The sequence below is a fragment of the Mchenga conophoros genome, linkage group LG3, assembly GCF_057382185.1.
Source record: "Mchenga conophoros isolate Kocher_MC1m ecotype Shallow Benthic linkage group LG3, M_conophoros_male_GT1.1, whole genome shotgun sequence".
Classification (NCBI taxonomy): domain Eukaryota; kingdom Metazoa; phylum Chordata; class Actinopteri; order Cichliformes; family Cichlidae; genus Mchenga; species Mchenga conophoros.
Genome location: NC_140528.1, coordinates 2,305,127 through 2,331,690, shown reverse-complemented (window position 1 = coordinate 2,331,690; position 26,564 = coordinate 2,305,127). Strand labels below are relative to the sequence as shown.

General features: G+C 41.8%; 1 protein-coding gene across 1 annotated transcript in view; it reads right to left on the bottom strand.

Moving 5' to 3' along the window:
• LOC146576979 (NACHT, LRR and PYD domains-containing protein 3-like) overlaps window positions 1-21,209 on the bottom strand; it is a 26,180-nt gene extending 4,971 nt beyond the window's left edge. Inside the window, exons 1-10 of the mRNA XM_085268138.1 lie at window positions 21,082-21,209; window positions 19,973-20,093; window positions 19,787-19,888; window positions 17,476-17,554; window positions 15,289-15,493; window positions 13,340-15,137; window positions 11,266-11,439; window positions 10,879-11,052; window positions 10,529-10,702; window positions 5,018-5,191 (exon numbers count right to left, since the gene is read on the bottom strand). Of these exons, the coding sequence (XP_085124264.1) occupies window positions 5,018-5,191; window positions 10,529-10,702; window positions 10,879-11,052; window positions 11,266-11,439; window positions 13,340-15,137; window positions 15,289-15,493; window positions 17,476-17,554; window positions 19,787-19,888; window positions 19,973-20,061 (2,969 nt within the window). The 5' untranslated portion in view covers window positions 20,062-20,093; window positions 21,082-21,209. The remainder of the gene's footprint in view (window positions 1-5,017; window positions 5,192-10,528; window positions 10,703-10,878; window positions 11,053-11,265; window positions 11,440-13,339; window positions 15,138-15,288; window positions 15,494-17,475; window positions 17,555-19,786; window positions 19,889-19,972; window positions 20,094-21,081) is intronic.
• Between the last annotated feature and the right edge of the window lie 5,355 nt (window positions 21,210-26,564).

The window sequence follows — 26,564 nt, the reverse complement described above, 5'->3', positions numbered from 1 at the left end:
TTGCGCTGCACAAGGAATACAATTTGAAACGTCATTACACAACTAGACATGCTGAGCTGGATGCAAAATACCAGGGAGACGAGAGAGCGAACCGGGTTGCCAGTCTTAAAACAGATCTACTGAGGCAGCAAGATTTCTCCAAGAAAGCAACCAAAGAGAATAATGCAGCAGTCGGAGCCACGTGGTTAGTGAGATGATTGCTAAAGCAGGGAAGCCATTCACAGAAGGTGCATTTGTCTAAAAGTGCATGTTGCAGGCTGCAAATATAGTCTGTCCGGGAAAGAAAGGTCAGTTTAGCAACATCAGCCTTTCTGCCAACACCGCAGCAGATCGCATTTCTGACCTGTCAAGTGACATTTATGACCAACTGTGTGAGAAAGCCAAATGTTTCAGTGTATACTCAGTCGCTCTTGATGAGACCACAGACATCACCGACACTGCCCAGCTCCCAATGTATGTCCGTGGTGTTGATGACAGTTTTGAAGTGATGGAGGAGCTGCTCACAGTAATTCCAATGCATGGCCAGACCACCGCTCAGCAGATATTTACAAGCTGTGTGATGCCATTGAGAATGTTGGTTTGCCATGGAAGAGGTTTGTTGGAATAACAACAGATGGAGCGCCATCAATGACAGGGAGGAAACATGGACTGGTGGCACAAAACAAACTGGAAGAGGAAGGCGTGGAGGAGGCCATTGCTCTGCACTGCATCATCCATCAGCAGGTCCTTTGCAGCAAATGCCTGAAGTTTGACAATGTGATGTCTATTGTTGTGAAATGCATCAACCAAATCAGATCCAGGGGCTTAAAGCACCGAAGGTTCTGTGCTTTTTTAGAGGAAATGGAGTCAGAATATGGGGATGTGCTCGACTTCACTGAGGTACGTTGGCTCAGCAGGGGAAATGTATTAAAGAGACTTTTTGAGTTGAGAGCAGAAGTGAAGCCTTCATGGAGAAGGATGGAGTTAGTGTTCCTGTGCTAACTGATCCCAAATGGCTCATGGACTCAGCTTTTCTTGTTGATATGACACATGAGCTTAATGTACTGAACAAGACATTACAAGGCCAGGGGCAACTTGTCAGTGCTGCCTATGACAACGTGAGAGCATTCTCCACAAAACTGGCGCTCTGGAAAGCTCACTCTCTCAGACAAACCTTTGCCATTTCCCAGCATGCAAGGCACTCGTGGATGCAGGCACACCATTCAGTGCTGACGAGTATGTTGATGTCATTTTGAGGCTACAGGAGGAATTTGATCACAGATTTGCTGACTTCAAGACACACAGAGCCACCTTTCACATTTTTGCGGACCCCTTCTCCTTTGATGTGCAAGATGCCCCTTCTGTGCTTCAAATGGAGCTCATTGAGCTGCAGTGCAACTCTGAACTCAAAGCAAAGTTCAGGGAGGTGAGTGGAAAAGCAGAGAAGCTTGGACAATTTTTGAGAGACTTGAGCCCTAGTTTCCCTCGGCTTTCCCGAATGTTCAAGCGGACCATGTGCCTTTTTGGTAGCACATACTTGTGCCAAAAGCTCTTCTCCACTTTGAACTTCAATAAGTCCAAGTACAGGTCCAGACTTACGGATGATCATCTTCAAGACATACTGAGGGTCGCAACTGCTTCCTCGCTCAGGCCAAATCTGGCTCAGCTATGCGAGAGGAAACGCTGCCAGGTCTCTAGCAGCAAGGAGTAGGCAAGAGAAGCCATGTTCAGAAGAACAGTTCATTTTCTACAGTGTTCCATTCATGTTCAGAAGAAGGTTATAGAACTGTTAATACAGACATTTCAATCTAAATACAGCAGATATAGAAGACTGAAAGAAAAACACAAGTTCACTGACTAAAAATATCTTATTATTATTTTATTTATGTATTACAGATTGATTTATTTTCTTATTAATTCTTAATTTGTTTATTTATTTTTCATATTTTGTGTTAAAAAATAAAAATAAAGAGATTTGAGAAGATTGGAATTTTTTAACCATGTCTTTCTTGTAGAAAACCTAATGCGGCCCAGCCTCACCCAGACTCTGCCTGCAGCGGCCCCCAGCTAAATTGAGTTTGAGACCCCTGTCCTACACCATAAATCAGTAAGAGAGGGTACGACCTCTCTCATGGCCCCAAGTGGTGTGTGCATGCCAGAGCACTCTGGAAGGCACACAGAGTCTTTACAGACTACTCAGGATCAAACCTCTATCATCATGCAATCGATTATACAACTCTAAGCATATATGAGTAAATATTTCTAAGCATAAATGACAATCAACAATATGAACCTTACAGCTGGTTTTAATAACAGAATTCATTTGTTTCTCAAACGAGAAAGAGCTATCGAGAAACACTCCTAAATCTTTAGTTCTGAACTTTTCCAGTGGGCCAAGGTCAACATTATCTGCTAATGCTAAATAGGCTGCCGTTATTAACTAATGCTAATTTGATGTGAATTAGCATTATGCACTAATGCTAACACTTTTTAACAATGTGAGTAGCTAATGCTAACACTATTTCCCTTAACTTTATAACATTGTGAACGGCTAATGCTAACACTCTTTTCCCTAGCATTACAACATCTGAGCTGCTAATGCTAAGTAGGCCGCCATTAGCACCTACGTCTATCCATCCATCCATCCATTCGCTTCCGCTTATCCTTTTCAGGGTCGCGGGGGGCGCTGGAGCCTATCCCAGCTGTCATAGGGCGAAAGGCGGGGTACACCCTGGACAGGTCGCCAGTCTGTCGCAGGGCTAACACACAGGGACAGACAACCATTCACACTCACATTCACTCGCACATTCACACCTAGTGGCAATTTGGATTATCCAATTAACCTATCCCCACAAGCTGCATGTCTTTGGACGGTGGGAGGAAGCCGGAGTACCCGGAGGGAACCCATGCAAACACGGGGAGAACATGCAAACTCCACACAGAAAGACCCCGGCCTGATGGTGGAATTGAACTCAGGACCTTCTTGCTGTGCGGCAACAGTGCTAACCATCGTGCCACCGTGCTGCCCACCTACGTCTAATTTAAGGCAAATACGCATTAGAACCTAATGCTCATATCGTTTTCCTTTGCTTTATAGCAATGTGAGCAGCTACTGCTAAATAGCATTAGCTAATAACAGCAGTCTAATTTAATGCACGTTAGCATCATTTGCATTATAACGATGTGAGGAGTTAATGCTAAGTATGCTGCCATTAGTGGCTAATTCTAATTAGGGGTGAATAATTATTACAAGCTAATGCTAATATCGTTTTCTCTTCCCTTTTAACAATGTGAGCAGCTAGTGCTAGGTAGGCTGATGCTAGCAGCTAATGCTAAAGCTAATTTAATGTGAATTAGCATCACATTAGTGAGGAGTTAATGCTAAGTAGACTGCCATTAGCAGGTAATGCTAATTATTATGTGTGTTAGCATTATCCGCTGCTGCTAGCAATGTTTTATCTTACCTTTTAACAATATCAGCAGCTAATGCTAACACTACTTTAATTTCAGTTAAACCTACTTAGCATTAATTAACTTCATTTAGCATTAAGAAGTTTTTGCTATAGGCTACCATTAGTGGCTAATGCTAATTTTAGGTAAATAGAAATTGGCAGCTAATGCTAATACCATATTTTCTTGCCTTATAACAATGTGACCAGCTAATGCTAAGCAGGTGCCATTATTAGCTAATACTAATTTGAGATGAATTAGCATTATCCGCTTATGCTAACAATGTTTTTTCTTACTTTTTAACAATACGCCATTAGTGGCTAATTCTAATTTTAGATGAAAAAGGATTAACAGCTAATGCTCATACTGTTTGCTTTGTAAGAATGACAGCAGCTAATGATATGAAGTCTACCGTTATTAACTAATGCTAATTTGATGAGAATTAGCATTATCCGATAATGGTAACTCTTTTCCCCTGCATTATAACAATGTCAGGAGTTAATGCTAAGTAGACTGCCATTAGGGGCTAACTCTAATTAGGGGTGAATAATTATTAGCAGCAAATGCTAATACCGTTTTCTCTTTCCTTATAACAATATGAGCAGTTAATGCTAATTTGATGTAAATTAGCATTATATTAGTGAGGAGTTAATGCTAAGTAGGCTGCCATTAGCAGCTAAAGGTAATTTGAGGTGAATAAGCACTAGTAGCTAATGCCAATACCCTTTTCTCTTGTGTTATAATGATGTGAAACGTTAATATTGTTCTCAAACAACATGTAAATTAATCAGAATGTTTTTTTGTATGTAATTTGTATAGTATATATTTTTTTCTCTCATTTCTTTTCTAAATGTACTTGTATATTGTTCACATGTTGAAATAAATTACCAATCAAAAATTACCAATCAATCAAATATTGATTCTAACAGGGCCCATAAACAGCATTAGCTTAGCAGCATTAGCTTATCAGAGTCTCCATCATGGTCACACAAATCCTTAGCGGAGCAAAGTGGCCTACTTAGCAATAGCTGCTGTAGAAAGCAAAGGGAAAACAGTATTAGCATTAGCTGCTAAATGTGCACTTGAGAACAAATCTATTGTGAATTCAGCTGTGAATGTAGTGTTTCCAGTAAGCTTCCATTTCCAAATGTTAGCTGCTCCTGTCTGCCTCTTTGTCACACACACAGACTGAAATGATTCACAGCCTTGTTTCATCCTTCTGTCAGTGTCACTGACTGTCACTGTGACTGTGGACATACAGCATGGGAAACACACACATGGCTGATACTTGTATCTAAAGTTACAAAATGTTGTCTCTGTCCAAATATTACCTAACTGTAAGTCTACTTTTAATGAAACTCTCAACATGACTTATCAGTTATCATTAATGTTCCTGCAAACAGACTCCTTGAAGACCCCCTACATAAATATCCACGTACTATCCAGCTAGACTAGTGTGTCTGTCCCTGAAAATATTCCTGCATGTGTGATTGTTCATGTCTCATCTGCAGGAAACAAACAGGAAGTGAGTGAAAGACACAGGAAATGATTCCAGCTCTCCCTCCTATATCAGACATTCTCTCCATACCTGAGAGTGTCCAGTCTCCAGCCTGGATCCTTCAGTCCAGCCGACAGAAGCTTCATTCCTGAGAGATCTGGATGATTGTAGCTCAGGTCCAGCTCTCTCAGATGGGAGGGGTTGGAGGTCAGAGCTGAGGCCAGAGAAGTACAGCCTTCCTCTGTGATCAGACAGCCTGACAGACTGCAGACACACAAAACAACAATCCATCTGTTATCCATCTCTATAGCAGCATAACTAAGTGATGGTTCAGGGTCACCTGATCCAGCTCTAACTATAAGTTTTATCAAAAAGGAAAGTTTGAAGCTGATCTTCAAAGTAGAGAGGGTGTCTGTCTCCTGAACTCAAACTGGGAGCTGCTTCCACACCCAGTCCAACATAGCCAGGCTTTCTTTGCTGCTTTGACAAAACCTCAAATCCCAGTCAGAGATGGTGAGCATCATCACAGTGATGATCATTTCTCTGTTAACCCAGGCTTTCTGCTTCAGGATCTGTGCACGCTCACAGAACAAGGAGACCTTTAAACATCATTTCACTAAATGGATGGACTGAGCTCAGCCTACAGATGAACTGGATAAATAAAGATTTGACCTCAGTGTGCTCAGTGTTCCTGTCTATTCCTAACATATTCCTAACATGATAGCTGCACTTTAGAGCTCTAAAACTGGAACTGACACATATTTAAACTCCACATGTTACTCAGTACATTCAGTTCTGACACTCGCCCACAGTCCAACAAAGGAAACATGGAGATCACATCAGTTTGTCACCAAAGTCTAATTATTCCAGAGGGCAGTGTTGATACAACTAAAGTTATTTTTAAGCAAAGTTGAGTTTTTTATTGTCGCAGTACTTCATGTCTGAAGTATCACTTAAATGCATTACACGCTGTTGATGGCAGCAAACAAACCACCCAAACAAACAGAGGTGGGAGGCTTGGGCAGACTACGTAGGATCAGCTTGTGGGAGGAGTCAGGATAAAACCAAAGAAAGACAAGCTAACAAACACCACAGTGAAGTGAGTAGCTACAAACTGCAGGCCGATTAGTGTTGTTGAAGAAGTCGGTCTGAGGAACGTTCTTAGGATCAACAAATGACGGCATGTATGAGCCTCCCTCAAGACGCACCATCACAAGAAGAACACATGAGCTGTAGAAAAAGGAGAGACTACGAAAGCCACGGCGTTACAACGTGCACCAGCTGTTGGTCTCTCTGGAGACTACTGGGCGTGGCTGGGTAACCATGGTTACTTGGGAGTTACAGTACATGATATTAATGAAGAGTGGGAGCTGCGTTCTATAGCAAACAATTTGTTATGAGGTAATCAGCTGATCTTAGTTTAACCGGAAGCCCTTCACAATAATTGCAATGCCTTTATTTTGTACAACTACCATCAGTTCGTCTGTACTGATGGTAACTTAAAGTCACACTAATGTCGTTTAGTTTCTATAGTTTATGTAGTGGAAGTATACTACAGTACCCTGATCACTGATAGGACAGATTTATGTAGATATACACCTTTGTGTTTAACATTACTGCATTATAGTGCTGTGATCTTTGACCTTATCAATGGTTATGTTAGCTATACCGACGTATGCATATAACTGGATATGTATCTTATCTATTCATCTTATTTGTCATGTATTTGTATTGTGTATTTCCTTTTTGTAAGAAACCACACACATGATCACAGCCGCAAGAATCAATCAGTGAAAGAATAAAGTGTCTTAAACCAAACCTTAAGCTCTTTATTCCACATGCTGGGATCATTTGGCCTTCAGTGGTGTTCTGGCTGACACGCCGGAGTGACCAGAGTGCTAAAGAGTGAATCGGACACACCAGTGTCATCTCTGATATCTCCACTACATTTAATCGTCCTTCAGCTTGTGGCTGCCGTTAGCTGGTCTGCTAGTTAGCTGATTTGCTATTTAGCCGGTGTGCTAGTTAGCTGATGTGCTAGTTAGCCAGTGTGCTAGTTAGCCGGTTCGCTAGTCAGCTGGTGTGCTGACCAGCGAACCAGTAGGTTACAAGATGAGCTTGTCTGTCTGATGAGCCAGCTCTCTCTGTCTTGGTCATTTTGTCCTTGGGCAAAACCTAACCTACCACTACAACTGTAGCTTACCTCCACCAGTGTGTGAATGTGAGAGTGAATGAATACAGGGAGTGCAGAATTATTAGGCAAATGAGTATTTTGTCCACATCATCCTCTTCATGCATGTTGTCTTACTCCAAGCTGTATAGGCTGGAAAGCCTACTACCAATTAAGCATATTAGGTGATGTGCATCTCTGTAATGAGAAGGGGTGTGGTCTAATGACATCAACACCCTATATCAGGTGTGCATAATTATTAGGCAACGTCCTTTCCTTTGGCAAACTGGGTCAAAAGAAGGACTTGACAGGCTCAGAAAAGTCAAAAATAGTGAGATATCTTGCAGAGGGATGCAGCAGTCTCAAAATTGCAAAGCTTCTGAAGCGTGATCATCGAACAATCAAGCGTTTCATTCAAAATAGTCAACAGGGTCGCAAGAAGCGTGTGGAAAAACCAAGGCGCCAAATAACTGCCCATGAACTGAGAAAAGTCAAGCGTGCAGCTGCCAAGATGCCACTTGCCACCAGTTTGGCCATATTTTGGAGCTGCAACATCACTGGAGTGCCCAAGAGCACAAGGTGTGCAATACTCAGAGACATGGCCAAGGTAAGAAAGGCTGAAAGACGACCACCACTGAACAAGACACACAAGCTGAAACGTCAAGACTGGGCCAAGAAATATCTCAAGACTGATTTTTCTATGGTTTTATGGACTGATGAAATGAGAGTGAGTCTTGATGGGCCAGATGGATGGGCCCGTGGCTGGATTGGTAAAGGGCAGAGAGCTCCAGTCCCACTCAGACGCCAGCAAGGTGGAGGTGGAGTACTGGTTTGGGCTGGTATCATCAAAGATGAGCTTGTGGGGCCTTTTCGGGTTGAGGATGGAGTCAAGCTCAACTCCCAGTCCTACTGCCAGTTTCTGGAAGACACCTTCTTCAAGCAGTGGTACAGGAAGAAGTCTGCATCCTTCAAGAAAAACATGATTTTCATGCAGGACAATGCTCCATCACACGCGTCCAAGTACTCCACAGCGTGGCTGGCAAGAAAGGGTATAAAAGAAGAAAAACTAATGACATGGCCTCCTTGTTCACCTGATCTGAACCCCATTGAGAACCTGTGGTCCATCATCAAATGTGAGATTTACAAGGAGGGAAAACAGTCCACCTCTCTGAACAGTGTCTGGGAGGCTGTGGTTGCTGCTGCACGCAATGTTGATGGTGAACAGATCAAAACACTGACAGAATCCATGGATGGCAGGCTTTTGAGTGTCCTTGCAAAGAAAGGTGGCTATATTGGTCGCTGATTTGTTTTTGTTTTGTTTTTGAATGTCAGAAATGTATATTTGTGAATGTGGAGATGTTATATTGGTGTCACTGGTAAAAATAAATAAATGAAATGGGTATATATTTGTTTTTTGTTAAGTTGCCTAATAATTCTGCACAGTAATAGTCACCTGCACACACAGATATCCCCCTAAAATAGCTAAAACTAAAAACAAACTAAAAACTACTTCCAAAAACATTCAGCTTTGATATTAATGAGTTTTTTGGGTTCATTGAGAACATGGTTGTTGTTCAATAATAAAATTATTCCTCAAAAATACAACTTGCCTAATAATTCTGCACTCCCTGTAGTGGGATTGTAAAGGGTCTTTGAGGGTCTCGAAAAGCGCTATATAAATGCAATCCATTATTATTATTAAGAGCATCTTTAGGCCTGACTGTGCTCATCCTTCCTCCAACCTCTCCTTACCAAAGATAACAACTACATCAGTATTAGCTCAATAACAATTTCTGCAATTCAATTGTGGACATTCATTTTTAAACCTTGTGTAAAACGATAAAACCTCAAAGTCTGAGCATTATTCTTTGTGCAAACAGCTCTTGCAGGTTCCCCCGGACTTAGGTTATTTTTATTATTATTATTTAATTACTTTCCTTTAAGCAGCTGTTCAGGCTACTAAACTCATCCCAGAAATAACAAGTGACACCATTAATAGTAGAGGTGGGAATCACCATACAACTCGCGATACGATATTATCACAATACTTAACGCACGATACGATATTATTGCGATTTTTTAAAATATTTTGCGATATTTAAATTCTGCACATAAAGGTAAACTTTATCAATATTCATTTTATCTAATATCAAAGTCTCACACTCAGTCTTTCTCTCATTTCAGTCAGTTTTATTGTTGACAAACTGAACGGTTTGTATTACAGTCTAGTCCAACTTAACTGAATGCAACCATCTGGTACAATTATAGCTATTCTGAACTATGCAATTTATGAAAACTATGCAGCCCCTTCAGCAACTGAAGAATTTGAAAGTAAATTTTAAAAAATATATAATTTTACATTAAATAAAAAAGTTTTAAACTTAATTAAAATTAAACATGTCTTAAATTAAAATAAGTAAACTGTCATGTTTATTGCTGCCAAAAAAAAAGTTAAACACATTTGGACAGTGAAGGAATGTCAGGATTGTTGCTCAGAAAAAGGATCAACATGCTCTGAAGTCAACATGCTCTGACTCCAGAGCATGTTGACTTCAGAGAAAAAATTGTTTGTAACAAAATATCGATTTCTGCTGTCCCTGTATCGATACATTATTAGCAAACAAAATATCACGATACTACACAGTATCGATTTTTTCCCCCACCCCTAATTAATAGTGGAGCTAACTTTAATAGGTGAAACTGATTTGACCTATAAGGCTACTGCAGTTACTTCTTATCAGGTTTAGTAGGGAAGACATCTGGATGAGGTAGTTAGTAGTATGTAGTTAGTACCGGGCGACTCCCCTCCCCCACATCGGCACCAGAACCCTGTATTTTCTACAGGGTAAGACTGCCTGTTTTATCAAACTATGGCCATTACTACTGTGATCATTTGCAGCCCAGTGTGCCGCTCTCTCTGCTGGGATGAACCACTGGAGCTCACCCAGTCATCCCTTTCTTTCTCTCAAGAAGAAGTGAAATAAATATATTTATTATGTTACGAGTCTAATATTCTTTAAATCAAACTGTAATGAATAAATGAAGCAAGAAGATTTGGTGGCTCCACGTGTTGTAGAAGAAAAGATAAACATCTCATTTTGAGAAATCAGCCTTTAAAATTAAGTACTGTGAATAAAAAACAAACAGCGAGCCAATCAGCAGTCGCCAATATCCTCCTAATTTCATTCACAAAGAAATCAAATATATATATTATGGGCCCAAAGGAGCCTAAATCTTTAAATTAGGCAGTACATGAAGTATTTTTTTTAAATAAACAGAGACATGACTATAACAACTTTTAGTAATTCAGAGTCCAATTATCCACTCAAATGTAAATAAAAGTTCACTTGACAGCTGTAAAAGTTACCTGTTTATACAATAATATAAATCACATTTCAAATGATCATCTGTGGAAAAGTTTGAATCCTGACCTGAGAGTTTCCACTGCACACTGTGAACTCTTTAGTCCAGCGGACAGAAGCTTCACTCCTGAATCCTGCAGGTCAGAGTTACTCAGGTCCAGCTCTCTCAGACTGGAGGACTGGGAGCTGAGGACTGAGGACAGAGCTTCACAGCTTCTCTCTGACAGGTTACAGCCACTCAGTCTGAAAAATAAAAGACAATCTATAAAACAAGTACTCATGTAGAGTTTGTTAATACATTTCACAACATTAAATGTTGACTTTCTATTTTTAAAGGAAACATAAACATACTAAGATACAACATCATATGTATGAACTTTAATTAATAATTCTAAAAACTAAATGTTTTCTGATCTGACCTCAGAGTATTCAGTTTACAGTTTAAACGTTGTAGTCCAGCAGACAGAAGCTTCACTCCTGAATCCTGCAGCTTTCTGATACTCAGGTCCAGCTCTGTCAGACTAGAGGACTGCGAGCTGAGAACTGAGGACAGAGCTTCACAGTTTTCCTCTGAGAGTTCACAGATGTTAAGTCTGAAGATAAAAACATGAATAAAGATTGTTGTTAAAGTGTAATCAAGGTGCAATAGCTTATTGTCTTGTGCTGAGCAGGTTAGTAAAACTTCTGTTTAACTTTGAAATGAATAAAAATGCTATGAAACAAGGATAACTGGATAAAGACATAAACAAAAACAAACATCAAACACATAAACAAACAGAACTAAACATAATACAAATTGATCTGACCTCAGAACATTCAGTTTGGCATGTGGACTCTCCACTGCAGCAGACAGAAGCTTTACTGCTGAAGCCTTCAGGCTGTTGGTACTCAGGTCCAGCTCTCTCAGACTACAGGACTGGGAGCTGACCACTGACAACAAATTTTCACAGCCTTCCTCTGAGACGTTACAGCTGCTCAGTCTGTGAGAGAAAGGAAAAAAACAAAAACAAAAAAAAACAAAGAATATATGTGATCAAATTAAATTTGTTTATATGTTGAACCCTTTTTTTTAAAAATTTATTTAAACCTATGAGACTATGAGTGCTACCAGTCCAGTGCACATGATTGGTACCTTGATGGAACCTTGCTCAGGGGTACCACAAGGTAGCTATTCGGTGGATTCGACCCCTGACCTTATGATCATGGGGCGACCACTCTGCCTACTGAGCTAATAATTCTGTGTACACTGTCATACAATATTAACTAAAACAATTATTTTAGAAAATTTTAGTAATTCAATAATCATGCTCATTACCTGTGTATTGTGAATAACACTGGATTTTAAACACTAGCTGTATAAAACTCTTCCTGTTAAAGGTGCGTATAAAGGAAATGGCCATATTTTGGAGCTGCAACATCACTTGAGTGCCCAAGAGCACAAGGTGTGCAATACTCAGAGACATGGCCAAGGTAAGAAAGGCTGAAAGACGACCACCACTGAACAAGACACACAAGCTGAAACGTCAAGACTGGGCCAAGAAATATCTCAAGACTGATTTTTCTATGGTTTTATGGACTGATGAAATGAGAGTGAGTCTTGATGGGCCAGATGGATGGGCCCGTGGCTGGATTGGTAAAGGGCAGAGAGCTCCAGTCCCACTCAGACGCCAGCAAGGTGGAGGTGGAGTACTGGTTTGGGCTGGTATCATCAAAGATGAGCTTGTGGGGCCTTTTCGGGTTGAGGATGGAGTCAAGCTCAACTCCCAGTCCTACTGCCAGTTTCTGGAAGACACCTTCTTCAAGCAGTGGTACAGGAAGAAGTCTGCATCCTTCAAGAAAAACATGATTTTCATGCAGGACAATGCTCCATCACACGCGTCCAAGTACTCCACAGCGTGGCTGGCAAGAAAGGGTATAAAAGAAGAAAAACTAATGACATGGCCTCCTTGTTCACCTGATCTGAACCCCATTGAGAACAATTATTTTAGAAAATTTTAGTAATTCAATAATCATGCTCATTACCTGTGTATTGTGAATAACACTTGATTTTAAACACTAGCTGTATAAAACTCTTCCTGTTAAAGGTGCGTATAAAGGAGATGAGCTGAAATGCAGACTTCATGGAGAATGTTTGCTGTCAGCATATATCAAAGACAAAGCAGAGATCCATCCAGTCTCTTCCACTAAGCCCACAGAGGGACAGACAACCACTCTCACTCACACCTGCATGAAGTTTAGATCACCAGGTAACCTAACTGCATGTCTGTGGACAGTGGGAGGAAACTGTAGAGGACCCAGAGTGAACCCACTGTAATTCTGTGATAACACTGGTTATGGAAGCCTTACAGTTACATATGGTTACTGACAAGAAACACGACCTTAGAGGCAATTTCAGTAATGAAGACCGAGTTTCTCCCTCCATACAGGATGAAAACATGACAGCACAGCAGAGATTTATATTTAAAAAGGGAGGGTGTGCACTGAAAGTGAGATACAAACTTGAACTTAAATTATGAACATCAGAAAAAGATGTAGGTGAAGTCTGGCAGGTGAAGTTTGTGCTTTAGAATAAAACAACCAAACTCCTGGAGTTGGAGACAAATGAACAAGCTGAGGATAATAAACCTGTCAGAGGGGCTGAAGCATCAGAGCTCATGTTCTTATAGGCTGGGTCTGGATTGTCCTTTGATAAGAGTTACAGAACAAAGTGTGTTTTAGAAATGCTGGAGTGAAACATTAAAACTACCATATATTTACCGAGTGACTGATGATCATTTAATTTACTATTTTAAAAAAATGTTACAGTGCTCTTTGAACTCAGCATTTCTGATTTATTTCCCATGATTTTAACAATGAAGCGATGACAACATGTTTACTCACAGAGCTTTGTTGGAGGCTTTGACCACTGGCAGCATTCTCAGAAGAGCCTCCTCTGAAGCAGAGTATTTCTTGAAGTCAAACTCATCCAGATCTTCTTCTGATGACAGTAAGATGAAGGTCAGAGCTGAGCACTGAGCAGGAGACAGTTTACCTGTGGAGAGACTTCCTGAAGTCCTGTATTGTTGGATCTCCTCCACTAGAGAACGATCATTCAGTTCATTCAGACAGTGGATCAGATTGATGCTTTTCTCTGCAGACAGATTCTCACTGAGCTTCTCCTTGATGTACTGGACTGTTTCCTGATTGGTCTGTGAGTTACTTCCTGTTTGTGTCATCAGGGCTCGTAAGAGAGTCTGATTGGTCTGCAGTGAAAGACCCAGGAGGAAGCGGAGGAACAAGTCCAGGTGTCCATTTGGACTCTGTAAGGCCTTGTTCACAGCACTCTGGTAGAAGTGTTTCTCTGCAGATTCTCCTGTTTCAGACTTCTGGGAGGTTGTTTGTTGTTGTTCCAGCAGATTGAGTCCAGAGTTGATGAAGGTCAGATGGACATGAAGAGCAGCCAGAAACTCCTGAACACTCAGATGGATGAAGCAGAACACCTTGTCCTGGTACAGTCCTCTCTCCTCTTTAAAGATCTGTGTGAACACTCCTGAGTACACTGAGGCTGCTCTGATATCGATGCCACACTCTGTCAGGTCTGATTCATAGAAGATCAGGTTTCCTTTCTGCAGCTGATCAAAAGCCAGTTTTCCCAGAGACTCCATCATCTTCCTGCTCTCTGGACTCCAGTGTGGATCTGTCTCAGCTCCTCCATCATACTTGACCTTCTTCACTTTGGCCTGAACCACCAGGAAGTGGATGTACATCTCAGTCAGGGTCTTGGGCAGCTGTCCTCCCTCTCTGGTTTCCAGCACATCCTCCAGAACTGTAGCAGTGATCCAGCAGAAGACTGGGATGTGGCACATGATGTGGAGGCTTCGTGATGTCTTGATGTGGGAGATGATCCTGCTGGCCTGCTCCTCATCTCTGAATCTCTTCCTGAAGTACTCCTCCTTCTGTGGGTCAGTGAACCCTCTGACCTCTGTCACCATGCCAACACAGTCAGGAGGGATCTGATTGGCTGCTGCAGGTCGTGTGGTTATCCAGAGGCGAGCAGAGGGAAGCAGTTTCCCCCTGATGAGGTTTATCAGCAGCACATCCACTGAGGTGGACTTTCTAGGGTCAGTTAGGATTGTAGTTTTGTGGAAGTCCAGAGGAAGTCGACACTCATCCAGACCATCAAAGATGAACACAACCTGGAAGTCTTCAAAGCTGCAGATTCCTGCTTCTTTGGTTTCAGTAAAGAAGTGATGAACAAGTCCCACCAAGCTGAACTTTTCCTCTTTCAGCACATTCAGCTCTCTGAAAGTGAATGGAAATATGAACTGGATGTCCTGGTTGGCTTTGTCTTCAGCCCAGTCCAGGCTGTATTTCTGTGTTAAGACTGTTTTCCCAATGCCAGCCACTCCCTTTGTCAGCACTGTTCTGATTGGTTCATCTCTTCCAGGTGAGGCTTTAAAGATGTCTTCTTGTCTGATGGTTGTTTCTGGTCTGTCTGGTTTCCTGGATGCTGTTTCAATCTGTCTGACCTCATGTTCATCATTGACCTCTGCAGTCCCTCCCTCTGTGATGTAGAGCTCTGTGTAGATCTGATTCAGGAGGGTTGGGTTTCCTGCTTTAGCGATGCCCTCAAACACACACTGGAACTTCTTCTTCAGGGTGGATTTAAGGTTATGATGACAAACAGCAGCTTGAAGTTCTGAATAATAATAATAAAAATACAACTTTAACAATCATATTTTACAAAATGCTGATGACAATTTCTGACCCACTGAGAAATGACTGAACACACTGGTGTCACAAGTGTCTCATTTATCCAGCAGCTTAAATCTTTAGATAAATCCTCTTACGTCTCTGCAGACGGTCAGCCAGCTCCTCCTGCTTCATTCTCCTCAGGAAGTCCACTGTGATCTTCACAAATGCCTCTCTGCTGCTGCTCCTCTGCTCATCATCCTCCCTCTGAAACTCCAAGCACTGGGGCTTATTTGGATTCAGAGCCTTCTGGATCTTCTTCAGCTCGTTCTTCACAAAAGTGATGATGTTGTCCTCCAGCAGCTGGAACAGAATATTTATGAATGACCCACCACTCTGAACTTTAGTCCACACAACATCCACTTCTTTACGATCAAGGGGCATATCATCCACGACCTCTTTACCAATTATAGGTTTGACTTTATCTGATTAACTGAGACTTTGTCCACAACTCCATGATCCCAAAGCGTTGATTCTGTTCATATGAATGCAGCGATTTCAGTGGGAGAAACATTTCACTGGTGTTCAGAGCTGAACTACCAACAGGTTGATGATCAAAGCCAGAAACTTGGAGATGTTTCAGGTGACTGAGTTGATCGTACAGACAACTGGTCTTAAAGGTTCACTCTGTTTACACATACAGATCAGTATTTAAGGTTTGACTCTCATCATCCACTGGGGCACAAACTGGGCGTCATCAGGACACAACAACACAGAACAAACACCATCCCCACAGACACAGCAGCCAGCGAAGCAGAAGAACTTCACATCAAGAAGGTCCTGAGTAAATGTGAACGCTGGTTTGAGGGCGGAGTCAAGGAGGCCATTTATGTGAAAAGGAAAGACCATCTCTGAATGGAGGAGGGGCCTAAGGGTACAACTGTCACCATCTTACATGCTGTGATTGCAGCCATTCCCCAGCTCTCTGTGAACTGGACTCAGGACCATTGATCAACAACCATTGATCAATGGTCCTGACAATATGCGTACCAATGATCAATGAACTGACCTCCCAGCCCATTGTTCCTTCAGTGGGCTGGTTTCAGTCATACAAATGTCCTGTTTATGAGATTGAAACCTGCAGTCAGCTGAGACTGAAGAAGTCACCTGATGATGATGAAACGTTTCTCCCACTGAAAACATCCAGATGAACAGAATCAAGCTTTTTGGGATTTACGTACCTGGATGATTGAGCATCAAGACACAACTCTGTGACTTTTCTCAGATGAATCAATCCTCTCCTCCAGCTTTGTTTACATCTACCAGCCCTGTGGCGCTGCCCAGGGAAATAATCTATGTGAGAGGTGGAAAGTCATACAGGTGTCTGCTCCTGCCTTCAGTTATTTTATCTACTGTGTGTCAACTGGCTGAACCTCCTCCAACTGTCTACTGTCTCCCTAAACTCAACAATGACTTCGTGATCTATCCATTCTCTGACCAAAGACATCCTGCTGCAGGAGGTTAACATAGCAGCCAATGATGATCCCACTCACTGTGAACAACACATTTGGACCTGATTTGCTGCTCTGGTTTTCACGTGAACTTTGACTGCTGTCACCAAGTTGAGAGGCTCTACAGAAAAACTGGACTTGTCCATAAAAATCATAAACTACATTATAAGGACAGCATTGCTCAATCAACTCTAATTACTATGACCATGTTATCTCTTCTAACTAAGGTACAGACACTCAAACTTGCTGCTTTCAGTGAGAAGTCAAATGTCTGAATATGAGCTGGAAGCTGCTGAGAGTCCTCCTCCTTCCCGTGGGGTTTACTTTCTCTACTACTTTCAATATAAACACGCCCCTTTCATGCACCTGCAGAGGGCCACCAGCAGATGGAGCTGTCTTAAACAAATCCACTTGGATAGTTAGCTGTAGATGACTTTATCAGTATGATTGTAGGACTTTGAGTTATTCTTTAGATTTATTTAAACTCCTATATTGTGCACAAGTGTTGAGCGACCCATAATTTCTCTGTACTTTTCATAAGAGCAGCCAGACTTTCAGCTGGTTTTTGTTTTTTAAGAGATCAAAGATATTGAAGAAACAGTTATTCAGCTTCATTCCCACTGATCTCGACTACAAACTGTTTCACTTTGGTTTCTGTTTAACGCCTCGATGTTTAAAACGTTTCCCTGTGATCACATTTGCACCGTCTGATTTCAAAGTTTGTTTTCTTTTGGTCGTTTAGTCCACAGAGTCCTTGGTGTTCTGAAAGGGACCTATAAATAAATGCATTATTATTAATATTAATAATAAAGTAGTTGTTGTACATGTACAGACCATAAATATGGAGTCCAGCTGTGTTTGATGCTGCTGGGCAGACTGACCACTGGGAACCTCTGAGCTCTGCTGCTCCACTCTGTGGAGGAACCATGAAGGATTAGATCAACACAGGATAAAGATCCAGGAGTTTCTGCTCAAATAACTTCATCTGAATCAAGTCTGTCAAGTTTTAGACTCTCAGATTCTGAAGATATATTTTCTGTTTTCTATGAACTTTCTTTCATCAGTGATGGAAGTGATGATGCTGCAGAAGCTCAGAGGAAACTTTGAGAAAACTGTGATGAACCATCAACTAATGCTCTCAGGAGGCCACAGGTCCCTGAATGTAACTGTGCAGCAGATTCATGGAGTGTTTGAAACCTGACCACTTCCATATGTTTTCATTCTAACACAAGAAGTCCTTTTCTCATTGCTTTGATTTGAGTTTTCATTTGAGTTTTCCGAGTCTCGTATTTGGAGTCGAGTCTAATCAATGATCTGACAGAAGAACATTAAAAAGGATTTACCAGTGCTGTCAACATTAACATGTAGGGTTAGGGGTTCATCTGTTATCATGATTAACATGATAAAAACCTTTAACACGACACATCTGGAGAGCAGAACGACTCAAAATCCCTGAAATGTTTCTATCAATGCACTTCGGGCAGTTTGTCCGAGTAGAGTTACCTTTGCACACGTGCAGATGTGCAGCACATCTGTTAGTGACGGCAGCTGAACCAATCAGCTCAATATGGAAGATGACAAACACACACTGACCTCTCGATGGAAAGTTTGAGTATTAAAAAAATAACAAGACGGACCAGCCGACCAACATGAAGGATTCTGCACATCGTGACAGAAGGAATTTTCTTTTCACCGAAGCACTTCCAGCTTAAAATATCACAACGATGCAAAGCACTGATGACACAACTGCCAAGTGGACAAACTGCAGACCTGTTAGTGTTGTTAATAACATAGTTTTGGTTCCTCGTGTCAAAGACTTGAAGAAGAGTGACAGAGAGTGTTAGACTGCTGCAGGATCAGTGCCACCTCCACAGACCTGTGAAGAAAATGATTGTTTGACAGATGGGCTCAGATTCAGGATCAGCTGAGGAGTTTGTGGCTGACAGAATCCTGCAGGTACAGAGCAGAGCCCATCATTAGCATGCAGGACTGTCCCTGGGGGGGTCGGCTCATTCAGGAGGTTAATCAATGTTTACATGTTCAATAAACATGTTAAGTGTGTAAATTTGCCCTTTTCTCTCGAGTCTGTTTGCTCATGAAATGAACTTTGATTCGTTTACATTAAAAATGATGTTTAATGGTGATTCATCCAAATGAATCCACAGTAACCCTGTGATGAGTCTGATTAAACATTTTCATTAACAGCAGTAATATAGATTATATATTATTATATATTAGTGCACACGTAGCTTTTAGTATATATGTTTGTTACAAAGTTGTATTTACAGCAGAGAAGCTGAGTTAAAGACTGAAAACTATTCAAAGTCTCTTTGAATTGAAGCGTTTAACATTCTTTGTGTTTATTCTGCATTGACTTCATTATATGGTGTAAACGTCTGTTACAGGCTTAAATATAAAGTTGGAAAAATGTAACTGCAGCTATTGATCAAGTAATTGTGATTAATCAGGATTAATGACAGAAGATTGTGTCATTAATTAGTCATGTTTTAATCTACTGACAGCACTAGTGTTCACTCTGGTGCCTCCAACTGTTTTACGCCCTTTCAACACCTTCGTGGTCAAAAGTGTACACGCACAAAATCTACAATAAAACCCTCACGCAGCAATAGGACAGACACACAATCCATTTATCTCTGTGTCTCAAACACACACACGTGTATTCAAAGCCTCGATTTGTTCATATTTCATCTGTTGTGTTTTTATCTTCAGCGTTTTCAGTGTTGCTGCATTTACACCAAAAATGTTTCCATTGATGAATCAGATTGATTTGAATGTGTTTCATCCATACAAATCCCTCCCTGGTGGTCACATGACTCTATAACATAACAGGAGTCATGTGACAAGAGTTTCATGCTGTAAAATGTCACAATGGTTGAATGTGGTGGAGTAAAAATGTGAGATGTCAACTACTTTTCTTCAATATGAAATGTTTGCAGGGCCTGACAGGAAGTGGACGGACGCTCTGATCACTTCCTGTTTGCTGAAGTGGGTTTTCAGTTGTTTAGAAACCAAAGGCTTGTTTTAAAAGACAGTTTAAATGGGACTGAGGGAACGACGTGTTTGTAGTTTATATCCAACAACATCGAGCAGTTTAATCAAAGAGTTCATGTTGCTAACAGCTCACCTCTCTGCAGCAGACACAGGCTGGACTTTAAAATGAATGGGAAAATCTTTAGACGCGTCACTCTGTAAGGACACAGAGCTGGGTGGAGGTCCAGGCTGGTTCCTGTGAATAATGATGCAGCAGTGATGTGAGTGCTGAGCTGTGACATGGAGAAGAGTCATGGACAGTTAGAGATGGTCATCTCACCTCTGAGCTTTGGTCTGGCTCTCATGTTCCCCACACAGAGTGCTTTTAGAGGGAGGGGCTCCCTCCTCTCTGTCCTCACACTGATCCATGCTGCTCAATTCAGCTCACACACACTTTCTACCTGCAGAGGAAACACAAATCATTCATGTGCACATCAGCTGAAATCCTCCTTTCATCATGTGTGCTGTCCAAATATCAGCTGCTTCTTTCCTGCTTCATCTCAGTGTCAGCTGGATGCAGTCAGACAGCAGTGTGAGGCAGAGGAAGCTGCCATCAGCTGCTCTGCTATCAGTCCACTAGATGGAGCCTGAAGCACACACGATGCATTCACTGACACACACTGATTCACTGTGACTGGAAGCTTCAGTCAGTCCAACACGTGTGAACAACATTTTAAACATTTCAGCTGATCCAGGATTCAAAGAGGATCAGCAGAGTTAAAGCTTCACACTAATTCTTCCTGCTGTTTGCAGAGAACTGCACACACACTGATTCACTGCTAATGAGAAGCTTCTTCCATCCAGTAATTCATCATCCATCAGCTCTGCTACTGCTCTCAGTCCTGGACTCTGATCACACACTAAAAGCAGCTTTTTAACTCGTGTCTGTAAGAACTCTTAGTGTTAGCTTAGTGTTAGCTTAGCTTTAGCTTAGTGTTAGCTTAGCGTTAGCTTAGCATTAACATGCTGTGTGCTAGCTTAGCGTCAGAGCTCTGCAGGTGTCTCGTGTGTAAACATTAATCACAGTGACAGTAAAGGAGGTAAAGGGCTGTGACGTCATCACGTACGCTGCGTCCTCTGCGGGCTCTGAGTGAACTCAAAGTACAAACTACAAGTACACAAACACGAACGTAGCTCAGAGTGGCGGACACACTCGGCCTCGTTGGTCCAGCTGTGAGTCCGTTACCGTGAACTATGGAGCGGCAGATTTGTGCTGAACTAAGCTGCACACAGCTGATGTTAGCCAGGAAACATTACACACTGACTTTAATGGAGAGACCGGAAATACAAACACACACAGTTTGTTGTGTGAAGAAATCAAACACGAGCTGAACAAACAGTAAAGTTCCTAAAGACAAACTGTTAAAGGAGGAAACAAAGCAAACTTACAGTTTCTTCACACACCAACAACAAGCTCCACTCCACGAAGTTCAGGAAGTGAAAGAAAACTTTGAGCAGGAAGGAAACACCCAAAGAGACGTTTGCGGACAATAAGGAGCATTGGAACACTGTGCTGCGTTCAGGTGCACCTGGGAAACTCCAAACCTCTGGCAGGCTGTGATTTATTTCTGCTGGTTTTCCTGTTTGAAGCACAAACATCCGTCATCACTTTGTTGTTCTTCTTCCTGCAGCGTTTAAATGTTTCAGCACTGAACTGATGTTTCTTCAAAGCTCATTTCAACCTGTTGAAGTCATGAATGAAAGTGCAGACTGAGAGTGGATCACATGATGTTTGAGGTGTGTCATGTGACATGTTCAGTATTGTCACACATGTCTAGATTGTCCCTGATATCATAACTGCTCAAACACTGATGATTATATTTGAAGAATTATTCCTGATGGCAGCAAAGTTTGAATGGAGCTCTCTGTCTGTGCTGATTTGTCGCCCTCTGGAGGTCAAAGCACAAACTGCATGATGTCACTGTAACCACCACAGTGACAGGAAGTGTTTTTATGACTGAAACACTGAAATGATGCTAACGGCTGTCGTTAGGCTCACTGACAGCAGTGCTGATGTGTTCATGTCAAACACTGGCTCAGGTCAGACTCCTTCATCCTTCTCCAGCGTGAGGCCGCCCTCAGACCCACAGGAGCTCTGACCTTTGACCTCCTGACCCTAACCATTTTAGTCTTGTTGCATCTTTAGATGCAAATCCATCCAAACTGTAGCCGAGCAAAAGAAGCTGGAAGCTGTTCTATGAATGATGTTGTTGAAGGAGCTTGGAAAGAAAAGCGTCTGGACTTCTTTAAGTTGCTTGAAGAGGGACATGGACGTCTTAACGCCCACTCACATCCTGGGACATTTGATCACAGGAAATCACATGATAGCGTGGGGCTAGATCTCACAATGGGTTCACCCAAGACACGAGTAGTTCTTTCTGTTTCTCGTGCACGGGAGAGAACTGGACCAATGCCGTTCCTTCGCTTGACCACAGTCGCTCTCGTCCGTTCCCTCGTAACACTGCTCTTTTATTGAGGTTACATGAACATACATAGGTTCATTAACATACACGTGAACAAAGGTACCAGTCTGTATGTTATGTAGGTGTGTGTGTGTGTGTGTGTGTGTGTGTGTGTGTGTGTGTGTGTGTGTGTGGAGTCAGAGTGTGACCCCATAAACGACTTCCCTAAACCTGCTGGTCTGGAAGTCCAGCAGTTCATCTAAACAAAAGGCACTTAGACTAAAACAGACATCCTACCACAAAACAATAAGAAGGTAGCACCTCTCCCATGATCCCAGGACGTGGGTGTGAATGCCAGAACACTCTGGAGTCACACAAAGTCTTTAAAGACTACTATCATTACACAATTGGTTCTACACCTCTGAGCATATATGGTTAGATATTCCCCAATAACAATGACAATGATAAAATATAAATCCAACAATGGTTTTCAGGGTTTTTATCGTTAACTTCGTTTCCCTGGGTCTTTTCCCGTGTTGTAGTCGTGTGTCTTATTTTGAAAGAAATGTTTACGCGTTACCATAGCGACCAGAGAGCATTAAGGCTGCAGACAGGTGCATCCAACAACATTTTATTTTCCCTTATTTGATTTATGGACCTAACTGTATGAACTGGACTTTGGCTGTAATGCTGCTCCTCTTCATCATTGCTGTGTTGCATTTCCATCATTCTGCTGCTGGATTCACTGCAGGCTTTAACAAACACTCCTTTGGGTCCAGGCCCAGCCACGTGTTTGTAAGCTGCTGTGCTCCTCACAAATAAAGCCTGAAGCAGCTCAGACTGTTAGAAGCAGCACTGAGCCCTGTTACAGTTATAGTGTTAGAGCAGCGGCTGCAGCCTACAGCATTTAAACTAGCTGACAGTAAACACATCAGTCCAGATGTTACCACATTACTTTGTGATGCTGAGAGTTAAAGGAGACTGGCTGATTAAAATCCCATTCCTTACATCACCGTCCTCTGCTCTGACTGCTTTCATTTAATCACAATCAGAATACTTTTTTGATCCCCAGGGGAAATTATTTAGGTTACAGTGCTGCAGCACAAACAGGAACAAAGACACAACACACTAAGTAAGAAATAGCACAACATACACAATATATACATGCATACATATGAGTCACTTATAAGTAACATGTGAGTGCTGGGGTCTATGACAGCAGGCAGGTCTGTATTTATGTCCAGGCTGACATGAACAGCTAGTAGTTCAGGGTTCAACACTCAGGAAAGTGTGTGACCTTCCACACTGACAGAAGATGCTAAACATGACTTTAAACTGTTGTTTGTTAAAGCCTCACAGATCTGAGAGCAGGGCTCAGTGGGTACATGAGCCTTTATACATGAAGGCTTTCTGTTTCCAGGAGAGGAAACATGTGATCCAGCTGTGTTTGGTCACATGGATCTGCTCTGCATGGATCACCTGACTAAAACATGTTATTATTGTTCTTACAGTCTTAAATCGGTACATCAGGTGGGTCACATGACACCCGGGGGTGACAGCAGCATCTTTCCTCTTTAGAAAGCTGCTCTCTGTCCCAGGAGCTGTTGTCACAGTAACAGCAGGAACAGGAAGTCACATGCTCTCTGCTCTGTGATTGGCTGCTTCTTATCTCAGCTTCCTGCAGAGGGTGGGGTCTGCTGATGACGCACACCAACAGAAGTGTGACTTTCACTTCCTGTTTATTGCTGTTGTTCTTAAAGCTCTCAGGCGATGCTGCAGCGCCCCCTGCTGACACAAACTCCTCCCTCTGTCTCAGAGGTCACAGGTCAGCCTGCTGCAGAGGGTCTGCCTGTTCATGGACTTCCTGTTACAGAGACGGGTCTCAGCGTCAACACTAGTTTCTGATTGGACGGTGTGGAAAATGTTACGAGTTCAAAATATTGGGGATGGAGACAAGAGAAAAACCACAATAACAACACTGGTCCGGTCGGGTTGAGTCAAACGATGATTTTAATGATCACACACGTGGGAGATGGACACTGATGCAGACAGTCTCTGATCTCAAAATGGTGGAGCATTGCTCAAACTCTTATAGCCTCTGGTGCCTCCACCTTATCATAAAAGCCTAAACATTCACATGCTTTCTCTCACACAGCGCCTAAGCTACGACCTTGGCTCCCTGTTTATCTGCTCCTGCTGAGATGGGGCAGAAAACTCCAGCATGTTCTCTTCTAATCAGACAAATAAGGCGATGACTTTCTGCAAACAGTATTTCTTATAACTCAGCAGTATAATGCATCATAAAACAATATCATTCATTCACAATAAATCAGCAGTTTAATATAATGCACATCAGTTTAACTAATGCAATAGTTATCAGCTTCTTCTAATTCAGGAGAATAATGCAAACTAAAACTACATAATAATTCACAATCTTTAATTAGGGGTCTAACATGGCATAAAATAATATTATAATCTAACAAAACCCAGCTTCCTCCAGCCGAGTGATGTGTGGATTCATCACTCTCTGTGGATCAGTGTAAGTCTGTGTGTGGGTCAGCTGCAGGACTTGTTTGACCTTTGACCCTGGCAGACAGAGCTGGTTACTGCTGTGTGACTCCTGCCGTCGCTCCACTTTAAATTTTACTTAAAATAAGTCCTGACATGGCCCCGCCCCCTCTGACCTGCTGCTCCTGGATGTGCTGAGGACACAGCGGAGGCTCAGAGGGGGCGGGGCTTTTCCCGTGGCGGTAACCAAACTGCATTAGGTCGCTGCACTGCCAGTGTTTAACCACACCTCTTCTGACTGACCTTTGACCTCTGACATGTTGATTCGATCCTTATTTAATGACGTCTTTTATCTAGTGATTTAATTCTGTGTATTTATATGTGATGGTGTTCCTGAGTTCAGCCTCAGCTGATATCCACAGACGCTCCTATTGGCTGGTTTTAAAAACACATTTTTCCATTAAAGAGACTCTTTTAAAAACACGTCTGCCTGAAATTCACATTTCATTGATTTTGGGGGATTTTAACAGAGAGATAGAACTTTATGAATCCCTCATGTTTATCCTCCAGGAAATCCAGTTTGTAGCAGCAGAACACCGACAAACTTTTACACAGCACAGAATTAGGATATCAAATAAAGGGGAATAAGAGAATATGAATATAAGCATAAATATGTACATATATACACAGACCTCACACAGAGACAGCAGCTACACTGTGTGTGGATGTGATCCACAGTCACAGCTGTGGGTTTCAGTCAGTGTGTCTCTGACTTCATGGTCACATTTCAAAGCTTATTGGAGCCAGAAGATGTTCAAGTAAAAGATTTATTGCTGTACTCGTCTACCAGGATAACAGGAGGTTCATAAAGCTGTGTAATACTTCAGCTTTACATCATGCAGTAGTAGTTTATTAAACCCCCCAAAATATGACTATCCAGAGTTGGGACCAGGAAGCAGAGTTGCAGTCTTACACGCCTCTCTGCAGCTTCTCTCCTCCTGCTACCCCCCAAAAACCCGTCTCCATAGAGACTGTGTCAGCTTCCAAACAGACAAAAAAACTAAAAACCAGCAACAAACAACTTAAACATAAACAATCACAAAGAAAGAACAATACAGTATCCACATCTGAACCAAAGAGTAAAACAGTGAAATGTGGATTATTAAACATTAGGTCTCTCTCCTCCAAGTCTCTGTTAGTACATGTTAGTAAAAACATTTCTGCATTTTACCCATATTTTATTTTTAACTCAAAATCAAAGATTCCAGATTCTCCTACATGTTGGTTTTGAATCAGATAGGACGACAGATTTCAGGTGGCCCTGTGTCTTTCTCTATTACATTTGCCACTGTGTAACTCAAAGTTATTTAAGGACTAGTTTATTTCAATGGATGAGTTTACTGACTGACGCGCAGAAGAAATAGTTCTTTATGGAGCCTAGATGGTGTGAATGATGAGACCAAAGACTGCAATATCTTGTACCAAAAATATATTGAATAAATGGAGGAAAGGGGAAATGGAACAAAATAATTAACACAACACACAACATAAATGCCCACAATTAAATAATAAATCAATGCTGTGATCTTTCTGTGCAAAAGTCCTTTTTGGTCCTTTTCTTTTTAAAGTTCACTTTTGAGGTATTCCTCCTTAGAGTCCAGCTTCATACAAATGGGGAAATATGTCCGTAATCCAAAGACGGCTAAGTGGGGGAAAGAGGGGAAACAAAGAATGGTCCTACCGGCTCGCCACTTCAATATGAAGAAGATTAATTCAAAGGGAGGGAACAAAACCTGACCTGTAGGTCAGAAAAACGTCCATTAGCACATCAAGTTCGATTCAGTTTACCGGTAAACAAATATATTTTTCTGCAAGCCTATGTAACAATGCAAATCATCATCAACCAATGTACAACAGTTAAATTATTAATTATCTTGGCTACGTAGCTTAATCTATACATTC